The sequence below is a fragment of the Camellia sinensis genome, chromosome 9 (assembly GCF_055761805.1).
Source record: "Camellia sinensis isolate YWXY chromosome 9, ASM5576180v1, whole genome shotgun sequence".
Taxonomy (NCBI): domain Eukaryota; kingdom Viridiplantae; phylum Streptophyta; class Magnoliopsida; order Ericales; family Theaceae; genus Camellia; species Camellia sinensis.
Window position 1 is genome coordinate 152218231 of NC_138969.1, and position 25097 is coordinate 152243327.

General features: G+C 37.7%; 1 protein-coding gene across 1 annotated transcript; it reads right to left on the bottom strand.

Moving 5' to 3' along the window:
• Window positions 1–2169: 2169 nt before the first annotated feature.
• LOC114280933 (NAC domain-containing protein 73) lies at window positions 2170–23269 on the bottom strand. The gene is made up of 3 exons (XM_028223340.2): window positions 22821–23269; window positions 22518–22707; window positions 2170–3043 (listed from the first exon to the last, which is right to left on the bottom strand). The coding sequence occupies exons 1-3, from the start codon at window positions 22971–22973 to the stop codon at window positions 2463–2465; spliced, it is 924 nt and encodes a 307-aa protein (XP_028079141.2). The 5' UTR covers window positions 22974–23269; the 3' UTR covers window positions 2170–2462.
• Between the last annotated feature and the right edge of the window lie 1828 nt (window positions 23270–25097).

A 25097-nucleotide genomic window follows, 5' to 3' on the forward strand; every position in this document is an offset into this window, starting at 1 on the left:
ATTCATGTAGATGAGGTTGAAGTTGAGGAGGATGAGAGAGAAACAGGAGACGGAGGCGGAGTTGACGTCAATGACCGTGATGACGACAACGATAAAGAAGATGAGGATGGTACGGGATTCGATTTTTCTTTTTTCGATTCCTATTTTTTGTTCAATAAATTTGTGGGTTTGTGTTTAATCGAATATATTTCCCTGCTAGAGTTTTGTAGGGTTTGTGGGATTTCGCTAGGGTTTATTTTTTTGCTTGACGTTTGTTTCCTGGGTGAATCAAAAGATCGTCCATTGAGTTTTTGTTCTTCCTTTCTTAATTAAGTTGTGACATCTTTGTCAAGAAAATGAAGCTTTGAGACGGCTTTTCACCGAAAACTTATTGGAAAAATCTGCATTTTCCTTTCATACTGCAGTATTTGGTGTTTGCTTGAGTTCAGGTTTTCAACAAATTATATTGTTTTTGGGTTTTTTATTTTTTATTTTGAATGTATGTAATGTGCTTCTTTGATAATTTTTGAACTAATAATTATATAGAATTCATATTTGTGGCCTAATACATAGTTTGTTTCTTTTTTTGAGCAGAAGGGCCAGATGAGTAGGAAGAACTGGATGAAGAAGAATCAGAGAGGGCAGACAGTGAATGGTTCTGGAGCTAATAGAGTGATGGAACACAGAGTTCTTCGATCTCGATATCATTGTGAAGACTTGAATCAACGGTACCTTACTCCGTTCTTAACAATTTCTAATTTGCATAGTTATTGTTGTGAGTTAATTTTGTGGTTTTAAATTTGAATATATGTATATATGCATGTGTGTCTATATATATATATCGAGAAATGGTTTGATTGTAGACTCCAAAGTTCAATTTTACACATACTCACAGAGATGTATAAATTGTTGATTTTACTTTTGTTTGCGATTGTATATTGTAGGTAAGAGTGTAAAAATGGCCCGTGGACCGTGGGCAGCCCAAAACCCACCCCGTTGCCCGGGGTGGGCCGGGCCCGTTTAGGCCTGAGCCTAAGTCCAGCCCACTGGCCCGCTCAAAGCCCGAATACCCCTAGGCCTGGGCTTGGGCCTGGGCTTAGTTTTCTTACTTGTGGGCCAGCCCGCTTTTTGGCGAGAGCCCGTAAGGCCCGACATGGGTCGGGCCGGACCTAAATTACACCCCTGATTGTGGGATGCTCTTTTCATATGGTGAAAAGAATATTTTTTGGTCTTCAATAATTTTCTGTAAACTCTTCCTTTGCACTCGAAGTTCAGACTTGTACTTATCAGATCCATAACACTTGTAACTATTTTGAACCTTTCACATCGAAATGATTTAGGTGTGCAAACATCTCCATCTAAGAAACCCTCTCCCCCCATAGTCTTCCTATATTTCTGAAGGTATCTTAGTTCCATAAATTAGGGGGCACCCCTTATTAGCTAATCCAAACATACCTCTCCTGCTAAAGTAAAGACAAGTAGAACTTAGAAGAGAGACAAAATATATTATCATATAAATATCACAATCATAGTCTTATTATTATTATTCAATTGAAAAGTTGAAAATGGTAAAAGAACAAAAATAAACATAATGATAAAATTATAAACCGTAAAACAACCTACTGAAATTTGCAACAACTGTCTTTGTACAGTTCCATCATCAAAGTGGAGTATTAGGAAAAGTTAGAGTACAGCTCATAATTTGAATTGAAGGATGTTGTTTGGGTTGGTAGGACTTATCATAAGTCTCATTTCAATAATTTGAATCATTTATTTTATTGGGTACTTTGTGTATTTAAAAAAAAAAAAAACTAATTGTGCTTTTACAAATAACATTCCTTTTTTTTTTAATGAAAAACACAATAAATTGAATAAGTTATGATTATTAGATCGACTTAATTTTTTTTATTAAAGAAATACGCAAAATATTTGATAACATAAATTATTCGAATCATTAAAACGAGACTCGTGGTCAAATTTACGGGCCCAAACAATGTCCACCCACATATTACAAATCATTGAAAATCTTGTTGAGTGCAAGTTTGGAACATGTAGGGTTATAAAATTTACACTCTAAAATTTCATTGATTTGTAAAATATTTTGATCATATAAAACTCACATTAATAAATACAAGTAAAATTCCATAGTGCATCTCTTTATACAACAAAAATGTGAGTGTGTATATGTCATTTTCCATCAATATATCTCTCCATTATATATGTTTTTTTCTGATTACAAAGCTCCCCATTACATAAATGGGTGCAAAAGGCACACTAGCTCCATTGTATGATCCCTACCAACAACATACAAACCACAAACAAACTTCTACAAGAAAACAATGTTAATGCCTATCCAACTTACCCAAGAAAATACCTATGCCAATCCCATTCAATCTCAACCTATTTTTAACCATTAAACATCATATCAACAACAACCAAACAAGTCCTTATTATGGTTTGCCCTATCAACTGTTCCGCCATGTCTATTCCCTCTCAAGCACTTTCACTTTGCTTACATTGTTGGGCAAATGAATATATGAAGACCCATCACCTTGAATACCCAAATTAGGGATTAGCTGAGGTGTGATTTCCTTATTTTGCCCTCCAAATCCAATATCATAGGATATCAATGTAGTTGGATTATAATATCCCTCCACATAACCTTGTGTATTCTCAATTACATGACTTGATTTTTGGTCAAACACTGAATCTGAAAGGCTTGAAGTTGAACCACATTGTCTAGGCTGTGTTTGGTAGAAAACTTTCGAAACCACCACCTCTCCATCTCTCTCTTCCTCATTATTGCCAAGATGGTATTGGTGCATAACCCAATTGGTTTTCTCTGGTTTCCTTTGCCTACCATAGTTGGTGTAGAGCACTAGTATTTTCTTGAACCCTTTCACTGTCCCACCAACAAGAACTGGCCTTGTTTTTCCTGTTTTGTGCCACCTTGTTTCACCGCCATCTTCGTTAGTGTGAACCTTTCTTCTCTTCCTTGTCCCGGTGGTGTATGCCTTTGAAGGCCGGTGGAAGAAGTGGCGGATTTGGCCAACTTTGCTTACACCTACATACCATAGTTGGAGAGTTCATGGAGAGAGAAGAAAACAATTTGTCATGATCAATTGGATAAAGATAAAATTATAACATTGAGAAATATGTTAAAATGGGAATGAACGGAGTCGATTACTTGTTGCATATATGGTGACTTTGAATGTTATATTGTCATTAACATGACTAGTTATTGGTATTTTTTTTTTTTTTTGGTCAATCGGTACTATTATTTAGAAATATGAGGAGAATTAAATCAAACTAAATAACCATAGTCGATCAATACATATCTATTAGCTCAATAACTTGTATAAGAAAAAAATTATATGTACTATATGTTGATTTCATTAATAAATTTTTTTTTTTCTTTTGCTGATCAAAAAATAAAAACAAAAAACAAACAACACAAAGATTGACCTCCTCACATCCCAAGGAGTACACACAAATGGTCAAGGTGCGCGTAAATTTGTCCGGACATTCAGTTATCAAAAAAATAAAAAATGACAAGGGGTTACTTACCCATATAAATTCTGTTAATTTCTTATCCGTTTGAATTTTCTACTTTGGAATTCTTCTTCTTCTAAAATCTTATTATAATAATAATTATTATTATTTGCGAGGGAGAGAGAGCCGTGTGGATTAACATAACTTCAAAATAATAATAATAAAAAGAAGAAGAAAGAACAATGAATTGTCTTACTAGAGAACATCTTCAAAATATGCATTGCATTTATATATATACAATTAATGACCTCTCCCAAACAATTTTTTCAAATACATTTTTGGTTTTTTCGAATAAGAGATTTTTATGAATTGAGTAAGCTTTAGTAGAAATTGTTAAGTGTAATGTTTTCAATATTAATTTTGGGAAAACTCAGTCAAAATGGCCATAATTCTACTTCGTAATCCTAGCTAACTATTTTTATATCACGCAAAACATAACATTTTGAAATATCTATTACACACATATCATATCATGCGATATGGATATGGTATTTCCAAATACTTATATCGGTAGAAATCAACATCATATGCATGTCCGCGATATGTATTGCTTCATGATACGACAGGTGTGGAGGGTTCACAGCCAATACTAGTAGTTTGGCGGTTATAATTCTATTTCTCGTGGTTAATGATTTCAAAATATTTAATTGCATTACTCGGTTCTCAAAATACATTCCTCGATACTCCAAATATTATTACTCTACGACTAATACCAATTAATCTTCTAATATCGCTATTTAAAACCTTGCAAGAGATGTTTCTCCAATAACTAGCTAAAAGTCTTGTTATTACCAAAATTTGGCATAAACTCAAGCTTTAACATTGCTAAGAGCATCTCCACCCAACTCATGTCAAATTATTTTGAAGGCTTAGGTGTCAAATTAACATATAAATGACATCTTTAAATATAAAAAGAATGCCCACCTGATATGTTAAATTTATTACTTTACTAGTTTTACTTTAAACTTTATTTACTTAATATTTTTTAACTATTTTTATAAGTCTTTACTATTAAAATAATGAACATAAAATAACTTGGCATCTTTTTGCTATGTCAAAATAAAACAAATTATTAAACATATTCACTCTATTTGTTTTAATTTTCAAAATTAACTTTTCAGAGAATTCTACTTTTTTATTTTCCATACTTTTTTTTTTATTTCACTAAATTTTTTTAATATTTTATGTAATTTTTTAATTTTTAGACACACCTAATATATAAACACACTTCAAAATATAATATTTATGAAAAAAATCTTTAAAAAATTCACTAAATACCCACAAAAAAAAAAAAACAAAACAACACAAAAACAAAAACAAAAAAAAAAAACAAAAAAACAAAAATTCAGTATATTTTTCTTATTTTTGTGTATTTTTTAATTTTTTAAAATATTTTTTCACAAATTTTTTTATAATGTATATCTAAAAAAGTAAAAAAAAAAAATACTTAAAATTTAAAAAATATGAAAAACCAAAAACTCAATTTCCAAAAAAATAAATTCAAAAAACTGAAATCAAATAAACTGATTACAAATCAGTCGAGAAAAAAAAGTTGTTCTCCTACATTGCCAAGACACTTCTAAAATTAGTAGCGCCACATACTCAGATTATTTATCCATAAATTTATCTAGAAACTTGAATGAATGGTCTAGATGCATTTTTTATATGCACCCACAACACAAATTGAATCTGAGCCACTCATCTTCATTCTGGGTAAACTTTTGGTTCAATCTTTCTCGGTTCAAAGTTTTACTGTTCTAAAATTAAAGGGGCAACATGAACACCATCTTATATATGAGAATTTAAGATAAAATAATACTAGAGGAAATTTCATTTCAGTAAAACTTAGAAAAAAAGTTTCATATTAACAAAAAGCTTTGCAACATTAGAAGATAAACTGACAAAATTTTTCATGAAACTGATATTACTTTTGTAAGTTACCACTAAAACATTATTTCCCCAAAATATTACACCTTGTCATTCTGCAAGTCAAATATCCTACAAAAACTTCATGCTCATATTAACTTTTTGTCATTCCCTAAATCTAATGAAGCTATTGAAGAAAATGGCAATGTCGTGGACAGACAACTAGTCCACTTCATATTTGGGAATAATAGCCTATCCATAAGGTGCTATAATGAAGCTTGTGGAGCAGAGTCATAGAACAAATGATGATATATTAAGACCCTATTTAGATAATGAATTTGAGTAATAATTTTGTAAGGAAAAAAAAAAATGGATGAAATATTAATGAAATATAGTTATATTTCACTCACTTTTTCTTTTTTCTTTTATAAATTCTTACAAAAATTCATAATCCAAACATATTTTAAGGCATACTATTTTTTTTTTTATCGGCAAAAAAATGAACCTTTATTGATGAAAAATCATACAAGAAATAAGATTATATCAAATAAAGGAGGGGAAGAGCAGCAAGCATCATAGCAAACTAACCCAATCCCAACTAGGTTGACATCGAGAAGAGAGCCCAATCACCTGTAAGCTCAACCCCAGGAATTTTGTGAGGAACAAACCCAACAAGAAACAAACAAGAGGAATAAACAAGACAAGAACAGAGGCAAGCTAACAGTAGCAACAAGTATGCTAACAGCCCAGAATCACCCAACAGATTCCTATCAGCCCAGCAGACACAATAGCTCACAGCAAGGGACAGATTTCAGTTCACACAATAGCTCACAGCAAGGGACACATTTCAGTTCACACAATAGCCCACTGCTAGGCCTAGAGAACTTGCAACCAGCTTCCCAGACCAGTAGCATGCAGCAGCAGCACACAGCATGAATCCACAAGAAAACTTGCACCAGACCTTAAGACCAAACAACATCAGACCTTACACCAGCACCACAGACCTTCTCAAGTTGATGCACATAGTGATGCCTAAACTCAAGTTGAGTAATTCAACCCCTAGGCATACAAACCTTAAGGCATACTATGACATTATCATAACTTCATGGTATAGTGTAATTTTTGCACTTTTTTTTTTTTTTTTCCCTTTATTGATGTATTTTTCTTAATTTCATTAATAAAGATTTTTTTTTGATTGATTAAAAAAAAAAAAAAAACCTTATTTATGATATACAGCGCAAAAGAAAGAGTCATGGACGAACCTTATTAGACCGCTAATGAAACTATATATATCCAAACTAATCATTTCGGCAGCCATAACCAACTTAACTCTGCACCATTTTTTTTGTAATATTTTTTCTAGTAATTTTGTCTCTCCTCTTCTTGACTAGTTTACATTTGGAGAGGAAATCTACACTTGTTAAACATTGGGGGAAAAAAAAAGAAAAAAAATAGAAACTAATTTATTCTATATCTCCTTATTTTTTAGAGTGTAAATTTAAAAGTAAAAAATAAAAATAGTTATTGAAAGTGGCTATCTAAAATATAGAATATCGTTGAAGGATGCATTGCAAAAAGTGAAGAGCATTGTTATTCAAGACAAAAAATTAGACTTAATTTTCAAGCCAAACGATGTGACAATCAATTAGAATATTAAAAGTAATATTCTCTTTCATATCTTCTCTAATTATCAACCAATCATTTCACTTATATATTATTAGGTCTTGAAAATGGGTTTAGAAGTGGGCTTGTTTATTATTTTCCAAAAGTGAATAACTAAACTAAAGAAGACATTGTTTTATAAGTATATTTTTCCTAGCTAAAATGGCAAACAATGTTTGAGATGTTATATTTGAAAATAATTGAAATGAATTGGTCAGAAGTAATTTAGCATACCATATCTATGACCTTATTTTTCTTCCCGAAGTGTACAGGACACCTTATAGGGTAGGAAGTTTACGTTAAAAAGGGGAAAGGAAAAGCAAATGACAAAAAAATAATACTTCATAAAATCTAGAGAAAGTTTTACAGTAAAAATATAAATACTTAATTTTTTTACACAAATTTATAGGTTGTTACATGTGTGTAAGTCTCATACATTAAAAACCTTATAATTATGTAAAGTGTTGTATAAAAAGTTAAGTATCCCTACTATTATTGAAAATTTTATATTCTCAATGTAGCCTATAGTGTGTCTCACGTAAGATATCACTCATTAATTTAAAAAAGGGTAAATTGCATTGACACCTATTGAGATTTATGTTTATTACAGTTCTTCCCCTCACCTTTTGAAAATTACATCACCCTCCCTGAGATTTAAAGTTTCATTACAAATTGTCTCATGAAGTTTAAACTTTCATAACAGTTCTCTCTCTCACAGTAATGATTATCATACATAAAATTAAATTAATAGGGGATCAGTGAAATTTTTCAAATGTAAAGGGGGAACTGTAATAAATATAAACTTCAAAGGGTGTCAGTGTAATTTACCATTTAAAAAATTATTTAGTGCTCTTAGATCAAGGTGTCTCCCCCTTGTATTTATTAACTAATTTAGTGGTATCCAATATTTTTTGCCTTTGTATTAAGAGACAAGATGATACTTGTCCATTGTTAAGTGGATCATTACTCATAGACAAACAAATAATTTTCCTACTAATTCTAACTTTTTAATGGCAATCTACATAAAACCTATAAGGAAAGCACATTGGTAGGACTCGAAATTATACTATCATAGTACACTTCTAGTAGTTAAAGTTAGGCCAAGTTTGGCACCCTCCAAAAAATTCAAAAAGTTAAAAAGTCACTATCCTATTTAAGTCACATCATCTTATTTAAGTTACATCACCTCTCTAACACATCACTTCAAACCCAACCCAAATCTAACTCATATTTCACAAAAAGTCAAAAAGTACACTTATTTAGTCTTCCCAAACTTGCCCTTACTATTATTGTTATTAGTATTATTATTATTATTATTATTTGGTCAGTTGTGTTCAGTTTGGTGCAGAAATGTGTGTTAACCTGGGAGAAGACTGCGTTTCCAGTCATGGCCGGAATTCTGTTATGCTTATCTTCTTGTTTTGTTTTGTTGGTTTCTCACCAACTGGAGCTTGGAGCCTCAGCAGCTCGAAGTTTTCCTTTTTATTGATGTTTTGTATCTTTTTTACATGCTTTATCAATAAAGTTTTTCTTTGCCGATCAAAAAAAAAAAAAAAAAAAAATTTGGCTTGTATTGGTTGGCTCTCCAAATCACCCAGTTGCTCTGTTAGTACTTTTCTTGTGTTTTGTTTTGTTTTTTTAACTTTCTTTGTTTTGTTTTTTTAAACTTTCTTTTAGGGATACGGTTTTTGCTTAAGACTTAAGGTTGTCAGTGCTAATTTAGTTAGGATATAACTTTTATCATAAAACTTCTTCGGATTCCAATGAACATGTTGTAATTATCTACTTTAAGTTAATGCATTTTATTTTTGCTTAAATAATAATAAAATGATTCCCCTCCCTCTGTTTTTTTCTTTTTTCTTTCTTTTTTTCCCTTCTCTTCTAAAGTGGTATATGATCAATAACTTAACATGATATTAGAACATACAATGAATTATATGTTCAAAGTTCGTCGTTTATCAAAAAAATATAATATGTGCATGTGTTTTATTGGTTTATTAAGGTGAGTCAGACAAATTTTAAGATTGGTCGATGATTAATAATTTAACATGACATCAAAGCTAAAAATAAATTACATGTTAGAACATTATCGTCTACCAAAACACAAACAGAAATTACACTTGTAGTACTTATAGTTTGCTTCATATGTCAATTTAATTCGTGTAGTTCTAATTTCATTAATTTTGATAATGCAATACGGTCAAAGAAAGATGGGTCAAACTGATCCACTTGTTCCATGGGTCTGCTGGCCTTCGTTTTCTTAATATGTGCCTACAAACAAGACTAGAGTGGTTTCTTCCCGTGGACGCTCCGATGGTTAAGTTAAATAGGAAGTGATCGGAGGAAAGTGACTAGAGAATAAATCGAAAGAGAGAGGGAAGAAGATATTACTTGTTGTCTTTAACGTTCTCCACAAGCTTCCTTATATCTTTTACCAATCATTTCCTTGTCCATTCAAGCTGTCTTATTCGCCAAAAGTCTAGGGTCTACTCGCCGTCGGTCATGACAGTTTCACCATATTCGGGAGTGAGAGGTCTTGTTGCATTTAATACCATGACAGCCTCATTTAATGCTTGATGTCTAGGCTCAATAATTCTGCACGATCTTTGCCGGCCATGTGGCTGACACCTTTTTTGTCAGGTGTCCAAACCCTATTAGACCTAAGCTAACATCGACTTCTCATGGTTACTGGGCTTTAGTCCGTGCAGCTGTCTGAGGGGGGGGCTTAGGACAAAGGTGAATTAGGCCTTCTTGGGCCATGGGATGGGCCCTCCTAGGCTATGCCCATCAACAGTCTCCCATTTTCGAGTGCAGCTTTAGTTCAATGAAGGAAATAAGAAAGGTGAAAATAGTTCCCCAATGTGGAAAAGAGGGTGAGCAAACGCGAATAGTCAAAGGTGGAAGGTCTCTTAGGCAGCCGACCGGCGGGGTGATAGATCGTGAAGGTAGTCGACCGTCGAGTTGACCAGCCGTGGAGGTGGCCGACTGACTAAGTGAGCGACCATATAGGTGACCAACCATGGAGGTACGGACCAACTAAGTGACTGATCATGAAGATGACCGACTGTGGAACTGACCGACCTTAGAGGTAACCGACCGTAGAGGTGACTGACCATAGAGGTGACCAATCAACTAGGTGACTGGCCGTAAAGGTAGCCGACTGTGGAGGTCACCGACTGTAGAGGTGACTAACCGTGGAGGTTGCTGACCAACTAGGTGACCCACCGTGGATAGGGATGGTTGGCTTTGACGGTGTTGATGACGCACGGGGCTTGAGGTGCAAGGGGATGTGTGATGATATAACGGGAAATAGACGTAAAGGAAGAGAGAGAATTAGTAGTGGGGGGAATAATCATGGCCGCTCACGTGGTACAACCTAGACTGCTGATAAGGATTTTGAAACATTTGTTAGAGCTAAAAAGGTTGGATATGTCGTGCTATTTCTGGTATCTGTCTTTTGCATTCCCTCCACGCTTAGCGAAATTGTTTTTAAACTGGAAAATTTCAACAGCGACCTTTGGAATACAAGAAAGCCTTGTGCGTTTGGACTTGTGCGATTTTCATATCTAATTGGGAAAAATCAAGTCATTCTAGATTTCACCTCATTCCTCTCATCCGACTCCCCTCTCTTGCACTTTGCAAACTTTCTCACCCCCACAAACGAAGCCATCTACAGGAACGTGAGGGAAATTGCGCAAGACAAAGCTCCGACCGTGGCGTCTAATGCATTGGAAGAGAACGAAAAAGTGGCTTTGGCGGAGAAGTACAGAGCAGAAAGGTGGGTGGAACAATCATCTCAACCCATTTCATTGACGATGATCTCGGCTGCCCAGCCGATTAGCCAAGTGGCGCCTGACCACTAGCATACCAAGGCAGAAAAGTCTACGTTAACGACTGAGGATCTGGAGGAATTTCGCAGCAAATATCAGATTCCGACGGATGTGCAATTGAGATTTCCGAAAGCAACGTAGAGGTTGTCTGATGCGAGGCCGATGGAGTTCGCGTTGTACGAAGAGACGCTTCGTGGGGGTTTGAGATTGCCATTCCTACAACTTGTGGTTGACATGCTAAATCGACTAGAGGTGGCTCCAGGCCAATTGATACCGAATGCATGGAAGATTCTGTTCACCTGTGTAATCTCGTGGCCATGGGAACCGGAAGGGAGGCGATGTCAGTGGATGAATTTTTGTTCATGCTACAAAGCCTCCGGGCAACAGGAGACATGGGTGACCCTACAAGTAGTATCGGGAAAAGGATTGGTGGTGAGACTGCCCTCATCGGTGAAGGGTTGGCGACCAAAATGGTTTTATGTATCAGCGAACGGCGGGAGGGAAGTACACACAATTTGGAAGATCCCTACCAAGTCATTAAAGCCAAGGTTAGATGCGGCGATGGAGAGGATGGTGAAACAAGTGAATGAGTGGAAGGAGAAAGAGAGGCTGAGATGGGATGACCTCATCAAGCCATCGGCCTTGTTTACCCTGAACCTGGGACCTGAGCCCGCCAAGAGAGATCCTGCTCCTGAGGAGGTAGAGGCAAGGAAGAAGGCTTAAAAGGCCGAGGAGATACAGATTCTGGCGATAGTAGAAGGGTACAAGGAGAAAGAGTTGGACATAGCGCCTAAGCTAGTCGTAAAGAGGTCTGTCCGCCCGCAGCCTAAGCTCTTGGCAGGGAAAAACTTAGGAAATTTTGCACCTTTGCGAACGCCAGTGGATCCGCTGAAGGAGAAAATAGAAGGGAGGTGGAGTTGGCGTTGAAGAAGAAGATGAAGGGTACTTCCGAAGGTGGTGAAGAAAGGCCCATGCTAAAGAAGGCTAAGAATGTGGTGGCAGAGTTGGCCCAAGAGATCGAAGGAGGAGAAGCCAAGCCTGGAATGGACATAGAGGGAGACTTGGCTGAGCTTTCGACCGCTGAGATAATGATCATGATAGAAGAACAAGGAGGGTGGTCAACTATTGAGCGATCGACAGACCTGTCCTTAATAGACTTGCCTCCAACAGACTTGCCCCGAAGCCAACAGTTAGGGAAAGAGCGAGCCAGTGAACCAGAGACAAACGCCACTTGGGAGACATTGGGAACCTCCACTCATCATCTAAATGCATTGGTTAGTCGCTCAGTGGCTGATGGAGGCGAGCCCTCTAGGATGCTGTGTGAGGCTATGACAAGTGTCGATCACCTGCTGGGGGCCATTAAGGATGCAGCCGTGCGAGATGTCTCGCAATTTGCGGAGGCTGACCTCATGAGGGTGTAGTGCAGATAGAGGCGTTGACTTTAGTGACAGCTCTGTTGGGCAAGGTAGTGGAGGGGAAAGATGAATGTGGAGTTACTCAAGGCCCAGTTAGAGGAGGTCCAGGCATAATTGCAAAATGTATGGTTGGAGACCGCAGGTTGGAGGAATGTAGCACGAAGTGCCTGTACGAAGGGTCTTTCCTATACCCAGAAGGCGAAGAAGATGAAGGTATTGATAGTGGTGCAGAGTTACATGGCTGAGTATGCCAGAATGAACTAGGCTGAAGTTGCTACTGAACTGGCGATCGTCAAGGCTGAGCTCGAAGTGGCACGCTGAAGGGTGGTATCACTGGAGTTTGAAGTGGCGAATGAGCAGAAGAAGACTGGTGAGGCCCAGCAAGCCTGCACCACTGCCAATGAAAGGTTGGAGAAGGCCTTCACCAATAATGAAGAGTTGTGTGATATGGCCTTGAAGGAGAAGGAGGATGCAGACGCACTGGTTGCTGAATTGGAGAGGGCTTTCGCTGCTGAAAAGAAGGCCTTAGAGGAGGAAATAGTTAAATCGATAGAGTTGGCCAAGACCTTGACGTCAGAGAGGGCGGTCTACCCTAACCTTTATGGCGTAGCTGTGGAGCAGTTTAAACAGTTGACAGAATTCCAAATAGTTATAGATGTTGCTGTAGCCATAAGTCTGGCCAGATGGGAAGGAGTGGAGGTTGGTGCCTCAAATGTGGCGACAGCCGAATTGGTGAAAGGGCAAACCAAGGTGGAAATAATAGAAAACTTGCAATAGTCTGACTACTTCAAGCACCAGCAGAGCATTTACTGGGATAGTGGGTGGGTGAGCTTCCAGCGAAGGGCAGAGGAGCTTTTCCCAGACATCGACTTCATCCTCACAAAGCCAGGAAACGGAGACATCGCCCAAACCCCACTGGATGAGGGTATTGAAGAAGAAGATCTGTTGTCCAATTGGGAGGAAGGAGATAAAGGTGAAGCAAGTTGAGTTGTTGGGAGCATGGTACTTGGTTATCTTGTTTGTTTTGTTTTGATTTGTCTTTGTAAAGAAATTTGTGTTATAGTACAAAGGGGGATTCTGCCGAAATTTGTGTTATGACAATTTATATTACAGCTGAGCATTTTTCAATTTGAATTTGTCCTTGTAAAGAATTGCTTACAGTTTGTAAGAAATTTGTGGAGTGATAAACTGTTGTTCTTTTTTTTAAAAAAAAAAAATTAATTTGTTTTATTTATTTATTGTTGTGTAATGAACTAGCCCCACTAACCATGTGATTACATAACAATTGGACTTGTCTAAAAACAAAAGGTGAATTGGTGACTTGTAATTTTAATCCGTAAAACTTTAATGAATGAAACAATGTTGTAACCGGTGAAGTTTGTGTTTGAGAAAGAAAGCTCTTCATGCTTAGTCTAGCTGAGCTTTTCATGCTCAATTTAGCTAAGGCTTGGAGGGCTCAGTCTGACTGGAAACTTTATGCTCAGTCCGGCTGGGGCTTGCTGGACTCAGTCTGGTTGAGCTCTTGGTGCTCAGTCTGGCAGAGGCTTGGAGGACTCAATCTGGTTGGGCTCTTCATGCGCGGTTTAGCTGAACTCTTCATGCTTAGTTTGGCTAAGCTCTTTATGCTCTTCATGTTTAACGCAGCGTAACACTCAGAAAATGTACAACACAAATAATGGGGCTTGAATATCATTGTCATTAATATGTAGTCCTGCCATTGAAAGCTTATACATTGTATTAAAATGACAAAAATGAACGAGTGGTCCGAACATCAAAATGAACAATACAACAGGAAAAGACTCCATGTTATTGGAAATACCGTTTTAAGTGCTCAGCATTCCATGGATGAGGGAGGTCTCTGCCCTCCATATCTTACAGACAGTAAGTGCCTGGATACGACCTAGATTTGACAATGTAAGGTCCTTCCCACTTAGCTGTTAGCTTGCCCTCAGTCGGTTTTTTGGTGGCGAGAGTTGCTTTTCGTAAGACTAGGTCCTCCACTGCTAATTCTATGGGTCTAACTTTGCTATTATAGAGATGCCTCACTTTTTGCTGGTATGAAGCTAGTCTGACGGCGGCTGATTCTCGCAGTTCTTCAATGAGGTCTAAGTCAACCCTCCGAAATTTTTCGTTCAGTTCCAGGTTGGGATGGATAACCCTAGGGGTTAGTAGGCCAACTTCCACGGGGCTGACTGCCTCGGTGCCGTATGTTAAGCAAAAAGGGGTCTGCCCAATGGGAGTTCTTACGATCGTCCGATAAGCCCAGAGTATGTTCGGTAACTCTTCTGCCTAGAGTCCCTTAGCGGCCTCCAACTTGGTCTTGATAATCTTTAACAAAGAACGATTGGTGACTTCCATCTAGCCGTTAGCTTGGGGATGGCCAGGAGAGGAAAAACAGTTCTTGATGATCCTGATCTCTCCCAATGAGCGTGCGGGCCCTCTTTGGGCTCGGGGTTATGGTTGGGTCCTGTCATTATTTCGTCTGGGTTGTTCGGGTTGCCTGGAGAGAGTGCATTTGTCGTTTTGTCTTAGGGGGTCGCCCTTGGTTCGTTGGTGGAAACGGGCTATGGTGAACCAGTTGAGGTGCCCCTGGCAGATCAAGTCCTCAACCTAGTCGTTAAGATTGATGCAATATTCGGTGTGATGGTCGTGATCACAATGAAAATGACAATACTTGGATTGGTCCCGTTGAACGGAAGAAGATTTGAAGGTTGGGGCCATTTTAGGTTGTTGTTATGTTGAATTTGGTTTAGGGCTTGTTCCATAGGTGAGTTGAGAGGGGTGTACTGTTCGAACCAACTGGGTGGACGGGTAGGATCCAGTCAATCAGAACACGGGGCTTGGTCAGTATATTGAGGAGGTCGGTGAGTGTATTGTGAATACCTGGGCTTGGGTTCTTTTCACTTTTCTTTGGATTGTGGGGGTTTAGACATGGAATCTTGGCGAGCCGCCAAAGAGTCCTCGGCGTTCATGTATTTTTGGGCTTTGGCGAGGAGGACGGCCATGGTGGTTGGAGGATTTTTTTAGAGGAAATTCGACGGACGCAAACCAGCCATAAAGTCTGTTAGAATGACCTTGTCATCGTTCTCTTTAACTTGTAGGGCCTTTTTATCGAAGCATGTGACAAAGCTGTACAGCGATTCCCCTTCCCCCTGTCAAATATTCAGCAACTGAGTCGTTGGATGTCGCTGCCGTTGAGTACCAATGAAATGACTTAAGAAAGATTCACCGAGCTGGTGAAAAAAAATGACAGAGTTTGGTTAAAGCTGGCTGAACCAAAGCCGCACCGATCCCTTCAGCGTGACAGGGAAAGCACGACACATGATCTTGTCTGGGAAGGCATGGAGGATCATTCGTGTCCTATACGCTTCCACATGGTCGACCGGATCGATTCTACCATCGAAGGTGTCAATCGACGGCATTTTGAACTTAGTGGGTAGAGGTTTGTCCCTAATGGAAATGGTGAAGTGGGAGTTGATGGTGGAAGAAGGTATGCTCTGCATGTTTTGCATGCCTTCTTGGAGCTGGAGCTTTATGGCCCGTAGTTCTTTGTCCCAAACGGGAGCATTTTCCCAAGGCCGGCCCTGGGCTAAGGCTAGTGAGGCCTGTGCCTAGGGCCCTAAAAATTAGGCCCAAGAAAAGGGCCTCAAATTTAGGCTTGCATTATATTAAAAACTTAAAATGACCCAATTTTGTTTAATTTAGGCCATTTTAAAGGGGGCCTCAAAAAATCTATTTAGCCCAATTGATAAAAGACCCAATTAAAAAATATTTATAAGGTTTAGTTGTTAGTCCAATTAAAAAAATAAAATATAAAATATATGTATATGTATTAGTCGTTAGCCTAATTTTGTGTGGTCAATTTTTTTCTCTCTTTATGGCCCAATTATGTGTTTTTCAGTATTTTTTTTAAAAAATATTTTACGCAATTTTTATTTATTTATTTTGTAGATACATCTAATTTAGATACGCTTAAAAATTATAATATTTATATATTTTTTTAAAAAAGTTACCAAATACAAAAAAATATAAAAAAAAAATTACGAATTGCAAACTCAAGCAATTATTTTTGAAAACTCTAAACCAAACAGAGTGATTTTTATTTTTATTTTTTATAAATATCTAAAAAGGCCCCAAAAAATTATTTTGTCTTAGGCATCTGGAAACTCAGGGCATGTTTCAATTAGCATACTCATGCTTGCATGTTTGCATCATTCATCTATCTTGCATGCACCGGGCTCGGCACATCATACTAACTGCATTTGTATTTCAATTCCAAATTGAATATTTGTTAGTTGTAGCATCATCACATGCCATCTTTAGAATAGCCGAACCTATTGTAATTACATTCCTACATGTGTTGCATTAGGCATTTATGTATAGTTAGGATCATGCATGGATTTCTAACATAGCTTCTGTTTTGGCTTGGAGTACTCGATAAGTGTTTATGCTTTAGCATCCTTGCATGTGTGTGAGTAACTGCCATGATAGCATGCTTACCATGAGGCTACGTGCTTACGTGGTATACCTGCCTGAATGCCTGTGGGTGAAGGTTGGGTTATTTGGATTGGAACAATTCATCAATTGTGAGTTTTAAGCCCACTTGAGAGTGGCAAATCATCTTGTTTTCTAAGCCCACCCGAGGGTAGCAAAATCTACATTTTAAGCCTACTTACGAGTAGCAAACCATTTTTCAAAACAAACATGAGATGTGTTGTCCCAATTCAGGCAATCCGGTCTATATTTGTATGCTGTGCGCATCACATAGTAAATCTAGGCTAATAATCGGAATAAGAACGCATAATGTTTTCAAAACTAGATATCATGGTTAGTAGAGGTCGATCTTTGATCGGGCGAGCGGGGGTGCTCACGAAGTGACCTTCCCCAATCGTACCCAAGTTCCCAAGCCGAGGCAACTTTGGTGATGACGGACACGTGGCCTTAGGCAACGAGTCAGTATTTCCTAAATTTCCCAAAATAAAATATTTAGGTGGCGACTCTGTATCTGGCAAAGCAGTCCATGTTTGGCACTTCTTTCAAAAAATCTGTTTTCAAAAACGATTTGCTGAATTTGGACTCTTTGATGATTTCATCGATCTTGCATTGTACTCTACGAGATTAGATACAGGACCGTGACATTGAGTCCTGAACTGTAGTGAGCCTATACGAACAAAAACGGGAGGGATTTCCTGCCCGGGACGTTCGGAGACGTCTACAGCGGTCTACCCTAACCTTTATGGCGTAGCTGTGGAGCAGTTTAAACAGTTGACAGAATTCCAAATAGCTATAGATGTTGCTGTAGCCACAAGTCTGGCCAGATGGGAAGGAGTGGAGGTTGGTGCCTGAAATGTGGCGACAGCCGAATTGGTGAAGGGGCAAACTAGGGTGGAAATAATAGAAAACTTGCAATAGCCTGACTACTTCAAGCACCAGCAGAGCATTTACTGGGATAGTGGGTGGGTGAGCTTCCAACGAAGGGCAGAGGAACTTTTCCTAGACATCGACTTCATTCTCATAAAGCCAGGAGAGGGAGACATCGCCCAGACCCCACTAGATGAGGGTATTGAAGAAGAAGATCTATTGTCCAATGGGGAGGAAGGAGATAAAGGCAAAGCAAGTTGAGATGTTGGGAGCATGGTACTTGGTTATCTTGTTTGTTTTTTTTTAATTTGTCTTTGTAAAGAAATTTGTGTTATAGTACAAAGGGGGATTCTGTCGAAATTTGTGTTATGGCAATTTATATTACAGCTGAGCATTTTTCAATTTGAATTTGTCCTTGTAAAGAATTGCTTACAGTTTGTAAGAAATTTGTGGAGTGATAAACTGTTGTTCTTTTTTTTATAAAAAAAAATTCTATGGGTCTAACTTTGCTATTATAGAGATGCCTCACTTTTTGCTGGTATGAAGCTAGTCTAACGGCGGCTGATTCTCGCAGTTCTTCAATGAGGTCTAAGTCAACCCTCCGAAATTTTTCGTTCAGTTCCGGATTGGGATGGATAACCCTAGGGGTTAGTAGGCCAACTTCCACGGGGATGACTGCCTCGATGCCGTATGTTAAGCGAAAAGGAGTCTCCCCAATGGAAGTTCTTACGATCGTCCGATAAGCCCAGAGTACGTTCGGTAACTCTTCTGCCTAGAGTCCCTTACCGGCCTCCAACTTCGTCTTGATAATCTTTAACAAAGAATGATTGGTGACTTCCATTTGGCCGTTAGCTTGGGGATGGCCAGGAGAGGAAAAACAGATCTTGATGATCCTGATCTCTCCCAATGAGCGTGCGGGCCCTCTTTGGGCTCGGGGTTATGGTTGGGCCCTGTCATTATTTCGTCTGGGTTGTTCGGGTTGCCTGGAGAGAGTGCATTTGTCGTTTTGTCTTAGGGGGTCGCCCCTGGTTCGTTGGTGGGAACGGGCTATGGTGAACCAGTTGAGGTGCCCCTGGCAGATCAAGTCCTCAACCTAGTCCTTAAGATTGGTGCAATATTCGGTGTCATGGTCGTGATCACAATGAAAATGACAATACTTGGATTGGTCACGTTGAACGGAAGAAGATCTTGATGGTTGGGGCCATTTTAGGTTGTTGTCATGTTGAATTTGGTTTAGGGCTTGTTTTATAAGTGAGTTGAGAAGGGTGTACCGTTCGAACCAACTGGGTGGACGGGTAGGATCCAGTCAATCAGAACACGGGGGTTGGTCAGTATATTGAGGAGGTCGGTGAGTGTACTGTGAATACCTGGGCTTGGGTTCTTTTCACTTTTCTTTGGATTGTGGGGGTTTAGACATGGAATCTTGGCAAGCCACCAAAGAGTCCTCGGCGTTCATGTATTTTTGGGCTTTGGCGAGGAGGACGGCCATGGTGGTTGGAGGATTTTTTTAGACGAAAAAGAGGAAATTCGACGGGCGCAAACCAGCCATAAAGGCTGTTAGAATGACCTTGTCATCGTTCTCTTTAACTTGTAGGGCCTCTTTATTGAAGCATGTGACAAAGCTGTGCAGCGATTCCCCTTCCCCCTGCCAAATATTCAGCAACTAAGTCGTTGGATATCGCTGTCGTTGAGTACCAATGAAATGGCTTAAGAAAGATTCATTGAGCTGGTGAAAAGAAATGACAGAGTTTGGTTAAAGCTGGCTGAACCAAAGCCGCACCGACCTCTTCAGCGTGACGGGGAAAGCGCGGCACATGATCTCGTCTGGGAAGGCATGAAGGATCATTCGTGTCCTATACGCTTCCGCATGGTCGACCGGATCGATTGTACCATCAAAGGTGTCAATCGACGGCATTTTGAACTTAGTGGGTAGAGGTTTGTCCCTAATGGAAATGGTGAAGTGGGAGTTCACGGTGGAAAAAGGTCTGCTCTACATGTTTTGCATGACTCCTTGGAGCTGGAGCTTTATGGCCCGTAGTTCTTCGTCCCAAACAGGAGCATTTTCCCAGGGCTGGCCCTGGGCTAAGGCTAGTAAGGCCTATGCCTAGGGCCCTAAAAATTAGGCCCAAGAAAAAGGCCTTAAATTTAGTCTTGCACTATATTAAAAACTTAAAATGGCCCAATTTTTTTTAATTTAGGCCATTTTAAAGGGGGCCTCAAAAAATCTATTTGGCCCAATTGATAAAAGACCCAATTAAAAAATATTTATAAGGTTTAGTTGTTAGTCCAATTAAAAAAATAAAATATAAAATATATGTATATGTATTAGTCGTTAGCCTAATTTTGTGTGGTCAATTTTTTTCTCTCTTTATGGCCCAATTATGTGTTTTTTAGTATTTTTTAAAAAAGATATTTTACACAATTTTTATTTATTTATTTTGTAGATACATCTAATTTAGATACGCTTAAAAACTATAATATTTATATATTTTTTTTAAAGTTACCAAATACAAAAAATATAAAAAAAATTACGAATTGCAAACTCAAGCAATTATTTTTGAAAACTCTAAACCAAACAGAGTGATTTTTATTTTTATTTTTTTATAAATATCTAAAAAGGCCCCAAAAAATTATTTCGTCTTAGGCTCCTGGAAACTCAGGGCCAGCCCTGCATTTTCCCCTCCAGCATGAAGCGAGGGTTGAACACTGCTAGCTTCTTCCTCATGGATAGCAGCGCGGTGCTGTGGAGGGTAATTGTAGAAGATTGGGGGTTCTTCCTGGTAAAGCTGCCAGCCTGGACGAGGGGTGTGCAGACCTTCAAGATTCGTTGGTTGAGCTTGTGGGGTGAAGGGCGGGAACAACCCTTAGGACACATGTGGTTGGAAGGGATGATGATGGTGAACTTGTTCCGAGGTTGGAGGAATTTCTTGCGGTGGAAGGGGAGGGATAGCTAAGTCACGTTGGAGCAAAGTGCTAATCAGGGCTTGGTTTTGTTCGGCTAAGCGGTTGATGCTGTTAATGAGTTCAGTGAAATATGGAGGTGGGTTGTTTGGGTTGGAGGACTCAACTTGGGGGTTACCAACATTGTGTTGTGAAACTATGGATCTCATCATAACCACCCACTCTGACACAAAAGATAGGTGATGGTGGAACTTCCTCCTGTGACAATGAACACAATTGTCAACTAGTGGTTGTTCCCACAGACGGTGCCAACTGAAAATACAATACGGTCAAAGGAAGATGGGTCGGACTGATCCATGTGTTCCATGGGTCTGCTGGCCTTCGTCTTCTTGATACGTGCCTGCAAAAGGTCCGGTAGGAAGGTACCAAGACTAGATTGGTTTCTTCACGTGGACGCTCCGATGGTTAAGTTAGATAAGAAGTGATCGGAGGAAAATGACTAGAGAATAAATCATGAAAGAGAGGGAAGAAGATAATACTTGTTGTCTTTAACATTCTCCACAAGCTTCCTTATATCTTTTACCAATCATTTCCTTGTCCATTCAAGCTGTCTTATTGGCCGAAAGTCTAAGGTTTACTCACCGTCAGTCATGGTAGTTTCACCATACCCGGGAGCGAGAGGTCTTGTTGCATTTAATGCCATGACAGCCTCATTTAATGCTTGATGCTTGAGCTCAATAACACTGCTACGTGGCTGACTCCCTTTCTGACAGGTGTCCAAATGCTATTGGACCTGGGCCAACATCGACTTCTCATGGTTGTTGGGCTTTAGTCCGTGCAACTGTCTGAGAGGCTTAGGACAAAGGTGGATTGGGCCTTCCTGTGCCATGGGCTAGGCCTTCTGGGGCTATGCCCATCAGTATAAATGCGTGTGCCTGGCGCCTATGTGTCTTCCACAATATTGTTCGCTTTGGTAAGGTAGACACGGAGCCCCGTCGACCTCATGGCTTTGTTTCTCCTCGAGAAAAAACGCGTTGTAACAGGTTAAGGGGCCAGTATGCTTATAAGGTGAAGTCGGTCTATCCTCCTAGGCGATGTGGGATTGCCCCAACATAACCCTCCAACGGACTAGGTCCGCAACAACGGGGAAAGAGACAAGCCCTTCCTCTAGCGCCAAAGGCGCGTGCCTGGCGCCTGCATGCCTGCCACAATATTGTCCGCTTTGGAGAGGTGGGCGCGGAGCTCCATCGGCCTCACGACTTTGTTCCTCCTCGAGGAAAAACGTGTTGTAACATATTGAGGGACTAGTACGCTTATAAGGTGAAGTCGGTCCGTCCCCCAGGCGATATGGGATTACCCTAACAAACTTTATCCTTAAATTTTTTACATTATGTCAATTTATTTCAACTAATAATGTCTTTTTAGAAATTGAACTGAAATCAAAAGATAAAATAGTTAATTCACTATCTTCTCAGTGATTATAAGGTTCATTCCTTTATGAATGGATAATTTTGCTATTAATTTATGTCCAAATTCTTAACAATGATTATTGATTGGATTAAATGGTACACAATATAAAAATCAAAAATTAAATTTGATATAATTAGAATTATAGGTACGGTATTGACACTAAAGAAGAATTATAAAGATTGTGGATATAATTTGTCCAAAAATATGTACTTGTATGTGTTTTACCGCAGCATATAGATAATAAAATTACTCCCTAGAAATTTAACTTTTGAATAAATTTTTAGTTAGGTAATCATTCCCAAATCTCTTTTTATCCAATTCATATCAATGAGATGAAAATACTTATCCATCTCAGATGCCTATTCTAGTGAATATGTTGGCATATGAATATGAATATAACCTAACAGATCTACCCAAAGGAATGAAGCATATAATTCATGTGGTTAAATATAATAAATTTTTTAAAAAAAAGATTAATTACCTGGTAACTTTTCTGGGTGTGTGTAGCAAATTCCATTTTCCCCCTCAATTGTAGGAATGAATTCATCAATTAAAGGATGAATTTTATGGGCATTTGATGACACTTTAGCTTCTAAATGTTCAAGAATTTCTTGATCAGATGGATCAAACTTCACCCCGGCTGGAAGCCCCGGCAAATCTTGAATTCCCGCCTAATTTATTCAAAATTTAGGTTAAAAATTGTTAATTTTTATTAGAAACAAATTGAAATAAAATTTAATTACTTGTGAATAAATATAGATAACAAATACACAAATAGTAATACCCGATTTTGCAATTCTATATTATGGCCACATGAAGGACATGTTATGAAGCGAACTTCACCGGCTTTTTCTGCATCGATAACACGATTTTGTTGAGGAGAAGGCGAGACTATTTGGATGGCTGTTTCATCTTCAGAGTTGTTATGCCATGTCATCTCTCTTGTTTTGCTCTTACTCCCACCCCAAAGATGGTTTCTCTCTCCTATTTCCTCCACCTCTACAAACTAGAAAAATAACACAAGATGTGTAAAAGCACGTTTGTGGTTAAGCAAATCTTTTCTTCTTGTTCTTCTTCGTTGTTATTGATGATCGGGAAGGAATTGAATTCTTCACTTTTGTTTTCTCTTCCCTGTGAAAGAGCTGTGCCTTGCTAAGTTTTCCACAGAGAGAGAGAGAGACAAAGGAGGATACGAATTTTCTTGTATCTTTTGAAAAATACAGGAAAAGAATTGTGAATTGAATTGTTCGTATAAAATGATAGTAGCTTGCTCATCAAGTTTGGTTTTGTTCGTGTGTATGCGCACACATGTATGAATATGCAGGGTTGTTTTGAAAGGTTAATTAAAAATTGACTTTGTAATTTTTTTTGTTTTAGCTTTTTTCTGAAAAAAATTGTAAAAAAAGTAAAGATGTGAAATGATTCAAAAAAGTTAAAGAGTCAAAAAATTCACTTTTAACCAGCTTACCAAAATAACCCGCAGTTTCATGTTTGTTTTAAGAAAAAAATTGGTAAAAAACTGGTTTTTTGATTTTTTTTTTTTTGTAACTTTTTTATTTTAAAAAAAAAAACTGATTTTTTTGTGGTTTTTTTTTTTTGTAACTTTTTGTGAAAAAAGTTTAAAAAATCAAAAAATTAACTTTTTTAACTTCTTTCCAAATTGCCCCTATATAATTTTATTTCTTATTTTATTTTTTTGGACTCTTAAACACAAAGTAATAGGGTCTACGTAATAAATTTATATTGTACCCATGCACTTATGTGTAGATTGAGAAAAGGACTGGGTTTCTTTCATACGAGAAAAAGACTTGGTTTCTTTCATACGGATGAGAAGGTGTTTGGGACTATGGTGCGCAGCATGAGTCTAGTTTTGATAATCTTATCTATTTATTTTGTAAGATTTTTTATATATATTATTAATATAAAAAATTAAATTAATTTAATAATTTTATCCTATTTAATTTGTCGTATTTCTTTTCAAAAAAATAAACAACAAATGATCTATTTTTAAAAATACATTTATTGTTCATTTTTTTTTAAAGAAAAATGCAATAAATTACAATTATCAAATTGACTTAATTTTTTGTATAAATAATATACACAAAAAATCTTACAAAATAAACGGTTTGGATTGAAACAGGACCTGAGGTGGGCACGTAGAGCCTAGACAACACCCTATAGTCTAGATCTTGGACCAGACCCCTCCCCCCAAAAAAAAAAATAGGAGCATTTTTAGTAAATCTCATTCTTAAGAATGTTCAATCTAACCCATATTCTTTTTGAGTATTTCATTAGATCCTATTTGGTATAATATGACCAAATTACTCTTCTAATTTTTTTGCTCTTGTTTCCATTTTGAAGTTAATACACAATAAAAAATAACAACTCCTTATTCTATGGAAAAAATCTATTTATCATTCTAGGAAAAATCCCGTCTTTCTAGGTCCCTTAATCTGTGGAGAAAAACTCACCATTATTTTAGAAAAAAATCTCTCTTATTCCATAGAAAAAATCTCACATTCTCAAAATCTTAAATCATCTGCCTTTTGAAATTCTCTCACTAAATGTTGATATATACCTTTACATTGCAAATGTATGCTGATAAATAACATCTCCTCATAGAGCCATATATACACTCAACGTTACATCAATGTGTGGATATTAATATTGGATGCGACTACCTGTTTATATTACAGAATTAATGTAAACATTCACATCTCTATGTACACAATATTTTGTGCTAGTATGACTACTAATATGTAACTAACTTTCGAAAAAACAATGCACATATCAAAATACAATGTGAATGTTCGCAATAAATAACAAACATACAACTAACCTTCAAAAAAATAAAACTCATATCAAAATACAATGTGAATATTTACAATTTACAATTTTTTTTTTATCGGCAAAGAAAAACTTTATTGATGAAACAAATAAGGAACGAAAGATTACATCAATAAAAAGGAGTTTGGGGCTTAAAAGCACCCAGTTCCAGTTGGTGAGAAACCAACAGAAGAGAGGGATAGAAAAGACAACAATAGAAGCAAAACACCCAAAA